Source organism: Colobus angolensis, unplaced genomic scaffold (genome assembly GCF_000951035.1).
Source record: "Colobus angolensis palliatus isolate OR3802 unplaced genomic scaffold, Cang.pa_1.0 Scaffold10, whole genome shotgun sequence".
Lineage (NCBI taxonomy): Eukaryota > Metazoa > Chordata > Mammalia > Primates > Cercopithecidae > Colobus > Colobus angolensis.
Window position 1 is genome coordinate 463,996 of NW_012110919.1, and position 13,831 is coordinate 477,826.

Genomic DNA, 13,831 nt, shown 5'->3' on the forward strand with positions numbered 1-13,831 from the left:
TAGCATTAGGAGATATATCTAATGTAAATGATGAGTTAATGGGTGCAGCACACCAACATGGCACACGTATACATATGTAACAAATCTGTATGTTGTACACAGGTACCCTAGAACTTAAAGTGTAATAATAATAATAAAAAAAGAAAAATATTTTGACTAACAATCTATAGGAAAGATTATATAAATTAATTGCTGGATGAAACAGCCAAAACATGTGCATGAAATAGGTTGTAGTAGGGAAACATAATGGAAGAGCTCAATTGCAAAAAACATATGACAGGCAGAAGCAATGCCACTGTTGCCAGGAGAACTGCCTGGAAAGGGTGCCAAGGCAAAAACTAAAAATAAACAAAACATATTCACAAACATACTCATAACTGGGGATATAAACCCCGTGATTATTGTTTTCCTTGATGAATAAATACATAAAAATAATCATAGCACTTTGTAGGATAAATGAATAGATCTTAACACTTAACTAAATATTAACAATATAATGTCTCAGAGAAAACTGCTGCTCTCTAAATCAAAAGTTTTCAATACATTTAAGGTAAGCAGTAGTTTATCTTAAAATCAAAATTATTTTTCTCAATTCTAACTATTTGGTAAACTTATCAATATATTCAATTGAAAAAATGGTAACTTAAAAATAATATGACATGGTTGAAGATTCTCATGTGATCCTTTGATACACAGTGCCCAAAATGTAAAACAGCCATATGTTTATAATATTACATATTTCATAGAACACTGAAATATATAAGTGATTTCTAGAAAAGGAAAGAACAAAATAATTTCTAAAATAGTGTACATATCTTGAATTTTTTCAGTAATTTTACTGTGTACAGAACTGTACAAAAAGTACTCAAAATTTTCTAAAAAAGTACAAATCCAAGAGAGCATATTTCTTAGTCAAATTATTCAAATTTCAACTGATTTTCCAAAGCATACAATTGTTTTTGCTTCGACTTAATGATGCATTTCCAGTTCTATTTACAATAAGGAATTATTTTAAATATTTATCATCTTGAAACTTTATTAAATTTCTATCCCCAAAATGCATAGTTCTGAATTAAGAATAATATTTACTCAGCATGGTACTTTACCTGATGCCAGATGTCATTTAAAATAAATTTATTTTATATATTATCAACCTTAGAGAATGGACCAAGTAGGGCACACATTCATTTTTCTGAACCTGAAGCTTCAAGCAGAAGTGTCCAAGTAAATAGCAAAATTCCTTTGAAAATTCTACCTCTGGGGACAAGGTGTTAATACTGTAACATATACAGCTCTATGATATAGTCAGTCCAAGAGAGGCAAACTGAGTCTGAGGAGCCCTGAACATGGAGCTACTGGACCTCCTGGAACTATAGATAACGCATGACCTGAGGAACATTAAGAGTGAGAGAGAGAGAGAAACTGGAAGACATGGCCTGGATTCTGCACACAGTCACACAGTTTGTATCACGGACTTGGGCTTTCTTCTGAGCCTTGCCCCCAAGATTTCCAACCCAACTAACTGAGGATATTTACCAGGAAAGCATAGCTGTGTTTAAAAATAAAAGTCAGGATGGGCATGGTGGTTCATGCCTGTAATCTCAGTACTTTGGGAGGCTGAAGCTGGAGGATGGGTTGAGCCCAGGAGTTAGAGACAAACCTGGACAACATAGCAAGACCTCATCTCCATTTTAAAAAACAACCAACCAAACAAACAAAACCCAACCAGCCAACCAAATGACAGAAACAAAAGGCCAATTTAAAACAGAATTCACTTTATAAAAACCACCCTAACCAAATTTGATAAAAACTGATGTTCTCATCTATTCCAAAATAAAATAATACCTGTACACACCAGAACAGCAAAAACACCATTAAAGGAAATTTCTGCATACACAGTTTCTACTGCTGAGAATACCCTTTTTCAACAAACAGACAAAAACTGAAAATTAGTGACAGGGCAGAAGTGAGAACCTGGGGAGAGCAGTCAGAGAATAGTAACAAAGCCCTGCCAAGGGAGGTAAAGCCATTACATCATTACGAAAGAGATTTAAAGACATGACAGATCAAATAATTATTCGTATCAGGAAGCTATATCCACACAATTACGCTTGAACAACCTATGATGAGAACGCCATATGGCACACCTTCTGGATAAACAGTAAGAGACAAGTGTGTCTTAAACACAATTCTTCCTGATGAGCATTCTTTTTTTTTTTTTTTTTTTTTTTTTGAGACGGAGTCTCACTCTGTCACCCAGGCTGGAGTGCTGTGGCTGGATCTCAGCTCACTGCAAGCTCCGCCTCCTGGGTTCACGCCATTCTCCTGCCTCAGCCTCCCGAGTAGCTGGGACTACAGGCACCCCCACGTCGCCCGGCTAGTTTTTTTGTAGTTTTTAGTAGAGACGGGGTTTCACCGTGTTAGCCAGGATGGTCTCGATCTCCTGACCTCATGATCCGCCCGTCTCGGCCTCCCAAAGTGCTGGGATTACAGGCTTGAGCCACCGCGCCCGGCCCCTGATGAGCATTCTAACACTAAGTTAAGGACTTGTGTGTGCTAAAGTCTGGTGTGTGCCAAGGATTTATGTACTTGGCAAGTAGGAAGAGGCAATGCCTAAATTCCCAAAGTAGCCTTCACAACCAGTTACTTACAAGCATTGGTTGACTCAAGGGCCTATTTCTCCACCTGCTCCCAAACTGGAGGTCCTCAGTACTTTCCATTTTTTCCCCCCGCAACCAGAGATATGCATTAGGTCTCCTTGGCTACTACACAATGGTGAAAAATATTTACTTAAGTTAAATCATACTGACCACAAGGAATCTAAAACCAGGATTCAAAGTGGTAAGGCCTGTAGTCTGTGTGTCTAAACATCTGGAAGGCAGGTTGCTGCTGGTGTTCAGACTGTCCTCTGAGGTTAGTTCAATCAGAGCCTTGTTTGCCCCCATCATTTCCTGGCTGTGTATCTTTGGGGAAGTTACCTAACCCCTTTAAGGCTAATTTGCAGAATGCAAGAATCTACATGCATGCTTAGTAATGAGGTAAAATGTTTAGTAGCATGTGAAAAATGGTGGCTATTTTTATGGGAACCACAGGCATGTAAATGAGAGTGCTCCTGAATTGATTTACTGAAACACTGAGGTAACACATTTGTAAATTAGTTACATTTAACCATTCCACATGTATATATACTTTAAAACATCATGTTATACATAAGAAATACATACAATTTTATCTGCCAATTAAACAATAAATAAATGAAAGAAAAAAGGAGGAAAAATTCCCTAAATATAATACTACATTCCCAGATAAGCAACTCAAATTGGCAAGTTGGCAATTCTCAAATTATTTTATAAATCTAGTGCAATGGTAATCAACATTCCAATGGGATGGTTTTTTGAAACAGACAGAATAATTTTAAAATTCATATGGATAAGTAATAGGCAAGAAGACCCAGGAAAGTTTTGAAGGAAAAAACTGTGCATTATATAATAAAGAAATATTCTAAATCTACAATAATTAAAAAGGTATGATAATGAAGAGCAAACAGATGATAATGGATCAAGAACAAATAAATAGATCAAGAACAGATCAATAAGACAGAAGAGAAAGTCTCCAAAGAGACACAAGTTCACATGAATTTAATGTTTAAAGAAGGTCATTCAAATCAGTGAAACAATACAAATTGAGGATACTTTTTAACTATAAATCTGTGCCTCATAACTAAATTAATACATCTGGATTTTAAGGTTTTATCATTAAAAATAAACCCTCAAGAAGAGTAGCTAAGATGTTTGGGGATTGATGAGGGAATTTCTTTGCATAGAATCCAGACAACAAAAAATAGTTTTCAAAAAGGTAATGCAGCTAAACCTATCAAAAATCAGAAACTAAATTCAAGGAGAAATGAGAAAAAAGGAAAACATATTTGTAGCACGTGGCAAGAGGTCAATCTTCTTTTTTTTATTTTCTTTTTTTTGAGATGGAGTCTTGCACTGTCACCTGGGCTGGAGTGCAAGTGGCACGATCTTGGCTCACTGCAACCTCTGCCTCTAGGGTTCAAGCAATTCTCCTGCCTTAGTCTCCCAAGTAGCTGGGATTGCAGGCAGCCACCACCATGCCCAGCTAACTTTTATATTTTTAGTAGAGACAGGGTTTCACCATCTTGGCCAGGCTGGTCTCAAACTCCTGATCTTGTGATTTGCCCGCCTCGGCTTCCCAAAGGGTTGGGATTAGAGGCGTGAGCCACTGCGCCCTGCCCGAGGTCAATCTTCTTAACTAAAATTACCTAAGGATCAATTTAAAAATGAACAATAGGAAAACGGGCAAAACACACAAATATGCAATCTTCAGAAATACAAATAAACAGTAATCATGAACATGTCAAAACTCACAAGACACTAAAAAATGAAATAAACTTGATAACATCTTTTGCTTATTAAGCTGTTTTAAGGCTTTTATCATTTTAAATAATTAAAAATAAATAGAAAACCTTTAAAGGTTTTTGTCATGTTGATGTTGTTATTACAAACAATGTTGGAATAGGCATCCTTGAATAGAAATCTTTGCTTGTATATATTATCATTTCTTTAGGATGATTTACTATGTATCACTCAGGGTTCAGCAGAAAAACAGAAAGTACAGCCATTATTTTAACAGAGAGAATTTAATATAGGGAACTGGTTAAACAGATTTCTAAGTCTGTAAATGCTAAAAGGGAGCTCTGAGGTTAGCAGAGATATTAAATGTATGAAACTAGCTCCCTAGAATTGGGGAACAAAGGCAAGAGATTGGATTATTAGAAACTAGTCACTCAAGAGGTCCCTTGCTGAGAGCTGAGATGGTTTGTTCACAAGGAGAAAAGAGGAATGTTCATTAAAAAGACATTCTGAAAAGGAAAAGGAAATGCCTGGCATTCCTTCTCCATCTCCCCTTCAACTTAAAACAAACAGCTCTATGTGCTTCAGAAAAATAATCCAAATAGATACATAAAAAGTATGAGAATTTTGCCACCATAAATACTAAGGCCCACCAAAATTTTGCAGTGCTTTGGAAAGTAGGTTAAAAAGTACATATGATATAAAATATGAGCTTTGTAGTGGCCATCATTATCCTGAGTAAAAGAAAAACAAAATACTCTAGGAATTAAGACAAAAAATAGAAAATCAAATTATATTAAAAAAAACTTCCATTGTAAAAGTCACTTGAAGTCAATTTGACATTTAAGTGATGAGTTGGTTGGTTGGTTGGTTGACTGAAAGCAACAATTTTATTTATGTTTCAGTATGTATGATTGTGTGGCCTGACAATCTCAGAAAGTAAATGCAAAGAAATTGAAAGACACGGAAAGAACTAGGCCAGGACCAGCACTGGCCTTAATAGCCAGTTCACTGAGATGGTGAGGTTCTAAATCTTTAGAAGCCCTAATATATTTTACATAGTTTGACAGCGTAAAGCAGGAAGAACTGACTGAAAAATATGTGTTAGCAGACTTGCTGACTAATTTCACCAAATAATAATTAACTGTCAAGTGGCAAAATAAAGGAGCAAAGCCAATAGCTTTACTATCTATGCAGCACCAAATAACTCAAAACCAGATGGGTATACATGTACAGAACAGCTGAAAGCTAAGTTCGCTATTTTCCGTGAAACTCCGACAGCCCCACAAATGGTATTTAGCTCTATAGTAAACCATCCTCTAGGTCAGCAGGAAGCTCATTATGGGCTGACAGTCCAGGAGACAAGCACTTTTCAGGGAGCTACCATAGTAATTTCCTGTGTGAAAAGCTCACTGCTGTTCTTGCATTCCTCAGGGTGCATTTCTTCTCATCTCAGAGGATGTTTCTCTTCCACAGGAAGAGGAAGGAACCAGTTGTTACTGGATGTGTGGGCTGAGAGCTGTCGGGCATTTTCAGCGTGCCTCAGTCTCAGCTGTGGGAACTGGGGATGCAGCTTAGATTTCCAGGCCTGGGACAGTCAATATTACTGCAGTAGTCTCGGGCGTCACAGTTTAGAAATACAGTATCTCAGGAAGTTGGAAGGCAGAAATAATACCTGGAACACCTGCAGTTCCCAGAAACGTGCTAATTTTCTAAAGGAAATTCTAAAAAGTATTGGGCTCCCAAATAGCATGATTTATAAATCCTTTTGTAAAGTTTTCTTTTTTTTTTTTTTTCTGTCTTCACATTTTGTGTGGCAAAGTTCAACTCCTAAATCACGTTTGTCAGTAGAAATAAGGAACAAGTTTCACTGCATGAAGTATTCTTTAACTAGGACTATTTTTAAAAACTTAAAGAGTATCAAATTTTTGGTAAATTCATTAATATGTTTTCATTCCCTGTGACTTTGAAACTTAAAGAGAAAGAAGGTCAAATTAGTATATTTGTCAGTATATCTTAATAAAAAAATTGGGACTTAGTGATTATTACTATTTTTATTAAAAAGCATATTTTATTTGAAGGGGGAAAGAAGCCTGTGGTTTTCATTGTCAATCTTTTATTACAGTGATACTGTTAGTAAACTTTGCAGCTATCCAGATTATCTATCTCGAAAAAAAAAAAAAAAAAGCCATGTTGCTTTAACAAACTAAAACACTTTAGCATTTTAGTAGTTTTATTTATTTTTTTTACAATCCCAAAGCAATTTTTTTTAAAGGTCAGCCATCACATTCACAACTGTTAGCAGTTTTTATAACATATGGGTCATGATGTACTTCAAAAGCAAGGATCCAACTGATTTGCAAATAGTCTCTTTCCAGTCTCTAATATTTTCTCTCCTATCTCTATTTTAAAGATTGTATCTGAAAAAATATAAATGTGTTTTCTATTTCTAAATGGCAAGAGATCTTTGAAAATGTTGTGTTTTTCCTCATTTACTTGTTAGTTATCATGTATATTCTGTTTTTTAAATGTCTTTGACAATTTAATTACTTCACTTAATTTTGAAGGGGAGTGTTTTTAAATTGTTTCTCAAACCTTATAAAAATTCGTCTTTTACTCCAATTAAGCATCTTAGGGTTTAACATTTAACTTTTTGTGTTACCGGATAAAAAATTACTGTATCCACTTGACATATTTACTATCATTTGCAGTTAAGATAAAAAGTCTCTTAACTCTTAAAAGGAAGATAAACTGAGGGAGGTACTAGCTAGTGAGTCCAGAGACCTGGATCTTATAAATGCCTAAGTTCATTTCCTTTCATACCCTTAGAGCAGGGACAGGAGAAACATACCGCAGAGCCACTAAACCAGCACTTAAAGATACCATACAAATGTCTGTTTCCTAATGCTTAGGAAGCAGCCACAAAGTTATAGATAAATACACCTAGTTTCAGAAGTCATATGCACTAAACTGCCAAATCAAATGCCACCGTACAAACTTGCAAAGTTTAAAAACTTTACATTGCATATGACCATTTTACACTTTCAAAGTTGTAAGTTTTAGTTTTAAGACACTGAAGTTCACATACACTGTGTTCTTTTAGTCTTTCCAAATCTTTGCTTATATAAGCAGTTAGGAACTGAAATAACTCTGAACTAGTTACGCAATGTTGTCTAGTAACCAGGATGAACTGTTGCCACAACATTCATGGAAATATTCTCTGTGTATCTGCAAGTTTATTCTTTGTGTGTCCATATATTTTGTCAGCACATTAATAGTTTTCAGGTAGTATATACGATATGACAATCTCCATGTAAGTGTATAACCTTTTTCTTCCTAAAAATAGGCTGGTGCAAAAAAACTTTCTGAAAGAGAATCCAATGTACTTTGCTAAAAAATAAAAATCCAAATGACATTTAGGAAGGAGTGTGCTTCCTAAAGTCATGGAAATAGCAGAGTATCTCTTGCACTGATTCAGCTGATCACTTTTCTGATCCTAGAACAGAATACAGGAAAACCATGATTCTTTTTCTCTCATCAGCCCCTCTGCCAAAATGATGCAGAGCCAGGAGATATTCTCAGTTATCCTGAGATTACTCAAGGCTATGTCTTACTGTCCCTGGGGAAAGGAGATCGGGAATCCCACAGCTGACATTCACTCTGTCAGGACATCCTCTTGGCTCTGCCTTCAAAATACACCCAGAATCCGATTGCTTATCACCACCTCTTCTGCTACCTCCCTGGGTCAAGCCAGTATTGCCTCCCGTCTGAGTATTTCACTAGCTTCCTAATGAGTCTCCTTGTCTACCCCCATCAACATCCCCAGCCTGTTCTCTTACAGCAGGCAGAGTGAACCTGTTAAGACACAAGTCATATCACGCCCCTCCCTCTGCAGGAAACCCCCCAGTGGCTCCTGTGTCACCTGCAATCTGGCCTTCTATCACTGCTCCCACTCTCCTGGAGAGCCCTTCCCAGATAGCCATACGACCTGCTCCCTTCACTCCTTCAGCTCTTTACTCAAATGCCACCTGTCACGTGACGCTTGTCCTAGCCATACTAGCTAAAATTGCAGCCTTCTCCTATCTTTTCCTCTCTGACTTCAGTGCCTTTTTCACCTTTGTGTTCCCTATACTATATACAGTTTATTTTTTAGATCTGTGAATTGCATTTCTCTGACTGGAATATAGAATGTAGGCTTCTCTGGAGCAGGTATTTTTGTTTCCTTCACATTCTCTAAAGCCAAGAATAGTGAGTTAATAAATACTTATTCACAGACCTATGTATGTGAGTAGGCATCCTTCCTGGATCCCACCACATCTGATTTAGGCGACTTAAAGACTCCAAACTAGACTGATGCTTTTTTATTACCATGGTTCATATATGTTTGATTTCTTCTGAAGCAACTACTTATACCTTGCTTTTGCTCCAGGCATGGTGGCTCATGCCTATAATCTCAGCACTTTGGGAGGCCGAGGTGGGCGGATCACTTGAGGTCAAGAGTTCGAGACCAGCTTGGCCAACATGGTGAAACCCTGTCTCTACTAAAAAATACAAAAATTAGCTGGGCACGATGGCAGGTGCCTGTAATCCCAACTGCTCAGGAAGCTGAGGCAGAAGAATCACTTGAACCCGGGAGGCGGAGGTTGCAGTGAGCCGAGCTAGCACCATTGTACTTCAGCCTGGGTGACAGAGTGAGAGACTTTGTCTCAAAAAAGAAAAAAGAACTGGTCAAAGGTTTTCTTCTAGATAAGTCCTCTAGCTTACTCCAGCCCATTAATGATCTCTTCTGAATACTGCCCAATAACAATCTTTCATTGACATTCATGTATACTTGACGTCTAATGTTCTGAAACCAACATTGATTTCTTCTTACTCAGTTAGTTCTGTCCAGCTAGATTGTTTGTTTCTTGAGGTCAGGCAGCCAGCTTGGTATCTCCCTCAGCATCTCATGTAATGCCTTTATGCAGGGCATCTTTAACTATTTTGACTGATGGAACATCAAAAGACTGTAGACCTTGGATTTTTTTCTATAACATAACTGCATGTTTATTGTAAATTAATTTGACTTGAAAGAAATAATATCCCTAATTCTAAAGAAAGGCATACACATATTCTGCATTATGTTCATATTAAGCACAGTTGCCAGGATGAAGATGAGAACACCCTGTCAACTCTGAGAAGAGTCCAGTATTTTGGCAATCAAAGGAACAACAGCAAGATTACCAACTTAATTTTGTTCATTTGTAAGACAATAAAATTAATACATCAGAATTTAAGAATTTTCCTAAAGATAAAAAAAGTAATAATCCCAGTCTTTTAAGATAAATTTTATTTACAGTTAGTTTAAAACTCTTTTTTTTTTTTTTTTTTTGAGACAGAGTTTCACTCTGTTGCCCAGGCTAGAGTGCAGTGGCACAATCTCGGCTCACTGCAACCTCCACCTCCCGGGTTCAAGCAGTTCTCCTGCCTCAGCCTCTCAAGTAGCTGGAATTATAGGCACACACCAGCATGCCCAGCTAATTTTTGTATTTTTAGTAGAGACAGTGTTTTGTCACGTTGGCCAGGCTAGTCCAGAACCCCTGACCTCAGGTGATGCACCCGCCTTGGCCTTCCAAACGGCTAAGATTACAGGTGAAAGCCCCTGTGCCCAGCCAGTTTAAAACTCTTTATATTAGGATACAGGAAACAAATTCTTATCTTGCTTGTCTTTTTAGAAGAGAGGAGTGGGACATCCCATGTAGCCACACCACATGTCAATGCTAATGATAAATGCCTTAGCATAATTTTGATAGAATCCTGGTCTAGTTCTAACTACAAAATGAAAACATTAAAAGACTCAAATGGAATCTTGAACTAAATAATCTTTAGAAAATTAGTACATAATTGACAATATAATCAGAATAAAGAGTCAGGAATTTGAGAACAACAATTTAAAACTATGTTTATATGGCCACTAGTATATTCCTTTACAGAAACTTTTTTTTTTAAACAATAAAGCTTTAAAAATAGAGATTAGTAACAGCTTATTTTGATCCACAAATATTGTGTCAAATTTCCTGCTTGGCATTAGAGACACAAGTGCAAGCCACAAAGATGCCACCTGTTAAAGACTGTATGCCACAATTTCTTCTCTGTAGTGAGAAGACATCAGAATACAGACATCGGTACACTTGAGTCTACAAATCTTCCTGAATATAATATTAAATCAAGTGAAAGTAGAAATAGAGGCCATTTCTTACACCATAACAAACTTCTTTTATGCTACTAAGAAATTTGACAAATTAAAGTTTAAAGAGACATCTTTTTCATGTCCTATCTTGATGAAATGAATATTTAAGGAAATGTCCAGTCTACAAAAACCAAACAAATCAACCCTCAAAAGAAACAGTAACTACAATAACAATAACAAAAATTACCTTTAAACACTACTTTTTTTTGGCTTCCAGTATTTCTCCAGGGTTTTAAATTACAATCACATGCAAAGTACACACCCAAAATATTGAATGCAATTGTGCTTCATGCCAAAGCAGAAAAAAATCCCCTTTACAATTATGTCTGATTTGTTGTGCAGAAGCAAAAGAGAAACCGTCAATGTAGGGAGGAGACTATAATTAAGGCTTATTTACCACTATATTAATGGAAAGGTGAATAGTTGAAAAAGTAATTTTATTTTAGTTATCTAACCAATTATCTATCATTGAACTAAAAGAAAGAGATACATATTGAAAATTTAAAGAAAAACCCTTTGGAGATACTCTTTTAAAAGTCTAACCGCTTTATGAGCATCTATGTCTTCAGAAGGCACTATTAAAATAAAGTCCTTATACCTTGCTTGGCAGCATGCAGGTATCTTCCAGATTATAATCCATCTAGATGGGAGTTTATTAGCATAATCTCAAACCAATTTATAGCGAACAAGACTTTGTTTTCTTGTGTTTTATTTTTGTTTGTTTGCTGGATTTTCATATACTATCAAGTATACAATTCAAAGTAACAGTGGAGTCTTCCTTTTAATGCTTATATATTCGGTGAAACCATGTGAAGTCATTGATATTAGACTGTTTTTGCCTACAAAATGACAATTTCATATAATTCAACCTAATATTATCCTTTGTGGATAATAATTTTACTCTTCCATTTTATTATTCTGTTTTGTAGCACAGCTATTAAATGTCATATGTTTATTATACAGAATTGTCTTCTCAACATTCCACATACCCCATATATTCCTTGAGTTATGGTCCTGTAGTATAAATGTATACTATAATAGATACATACAATCTACAATATATATGTACAATCTATACTACAAGGGACATCATGTTGTCCCTTGCTAGGAGGCAGTCATGCCCACCTCAATAGCACCGTCTGTCAAAACTGTCTGGATTCCTCACGTAATGAGGCTTTGCAAAACTTGAAGGGTACTGGCAGGGACAGTGAGTCTCAAAAGGTGGACCAAATATTTTTAATGATCTAAGATATTTTCTAGGCCAGGAATGTGGAATTTTAGTCTACTGACTACCTCACAAAGAGGCAGCACATCTCATAAACCTCCTATCTTTTTGCTCCTTCTCGCTACAGAGGGAAAAAACTAACTCATCAGATTTTGTAAATTTCTACAACATGCATTTGGAGTAATTCATTGAACATAAATGTATTGAAGACCTACTATAAGCCAAGTACTGTGGCAAGTTGTACACATCCCATTAATTTTTAATTTCTTAAATTATTAATGCAGCAATGCTGCCAGAGTTATAAACATGAATACTGTAAGCAACAAGACCACAGACTGGTTTGAAGTCCTACTGGTCACCAGTGATTCTTGGAATTCCCTTTAACAATCAGCCCATTGGTTACCCTCACTTGGTTTTTGTCACTGAAGCTCCTAGTGAGAGATCAAGGAGTCTTCTCTGCTGTGGGATTAACACTGAAAGGACCCTTGAATAATTAGAATGCTTTCTGGTACAAGATAGACTCAAAATGGACTAGTCTTCTGCAGAATTCCTCTATAATAAATACATTCTTGAGATCTATTAGAGAATTTGTAAAATCATAATGTCAGGGTTTTATTTCGGCTACAAATTAAAAATGTACCCCAAATATTTAACTAAACTGACATCATAGCAGCAGTGTCATCAAAGACCACGCCGTTCTTCCCATTTGTTCTTACAATTAGTTTTGCACTGACTAGCAGGATCAACTGTGGCAGTGATTTGCCTTGGAAAGAGTAAGCAGAATCCTAAATGGAAAGGCTAAAATTCTTAATCTTTGAAGATTTTGAAAACACTGAATAAATAAATTTTATATATGTAATTTCTATAAACAAAATTGTAAGTAGTAGAAATATTTAATTTATGGATAATCCATCAAAAGAGATTAACAAAGGGCAATGCTGTTTTTCTTACAGCTTCTAATGAGAAGACTAGAAGTAAGTTTAGCACCTCCGAAGGACAAATAACACAACAGGGAATCAGCTCTGCAACAGCATGTGAAATGTCACCTGGGTGGCATCTTAATACATGAGACAGTGGGTATGGATTAGACAGAGCTCAGGGACCTCAAAGTAAAAGCTTTCCTGGAAGTTGGTGCTGCTCCCCCTTGTGGTAAACTATTTAGATGCATTGTAAATATGACTACAAAGTTCTTCCTATACTAAAATGTTAGGCTACATAGCCCACGTTTTATCTCCTCCCCCGACATTTTTGAAGGAAAATGGATTATGCCAAATGATTAAATGCCACTTAAGTGTCAAAAAAAAACCCAACTTACTGTGGTAGAATCAAAAGAAAGTATATCCACAACAGGGGGAGTAGAGATCTGCAAATCGATTACCTCAAGCTTTGGATTAATCTGTGTATATACATAAAAAAAAAATTATGAGATTTTCATACCATAAGAAACCAAATGCTATTTGTAAAAACCTGGAGGGCATTTTCTAATATATTCTAAAATTAAAATATATTGGTATATTTATTACTATGGATGAAAAATTTTAAGCAAAATGTTAGCCTACCAATTCTATCAACGTATAAGAAAAGATCATTTTGACAAGGTTGAATTTAACCCAGAAATAAAAGGTTTTCACTTTAGAAAATCAATGTAATTTACCTAAAAAGGAATATTAAAAATAAAACAAAATGACCCACCTCAAAAGATGAAGAAAAAAATCCTAGCCAGTTCAGTAAGAAAAGGAAATACAATGTATTAAGATAACAATTAGAAAGAAATAATATTCTCATTCATATATAATGTTATCTAGAATCTATTGCTAAATCATTAGAATATTCAGAATTTAATAAGATTGTTAGTCCCAAAATCAATATATGAAATCAACTGCATTTCTGCATTCTAGCACACAGTTAGAAAATGCAAAATTTTAAAGGACAGCATTTATAATACCATAAAAGTTTAACAATACATCAGACTAAACATACAAAAATGTGTTAAGACCTTAT

General features: G+C 35.8%; 1 protein-coding gene across 2 annotated transcripts in view; it reads right to left on the reverse strand.

The window, feature by feature from the left end:
- Positions 1–13,831, reverse strand: part of LOC105505626 (POC1 centriolar protein homolog B) — a 102,843-nt gene that overhangs the window by 27,410 nt on the left and 61,602 nt on the right. The window contains exon 10 of one of the 2 annotated variants that reach the window (XM_011933510.1): positions 13,146–13,226. The exons of the other annotated variant lie outside the window; for it this stretch is intronic. Coding sequence (XP_011788900.1) covers positions 13,146–13,226 — 81 coding nt within the window. The remainder of the gene's footprint in view (positions 1–13,145; positions 13,227–13,831) is intronic. 2 annotated transcript variants of the gene reach the window in all.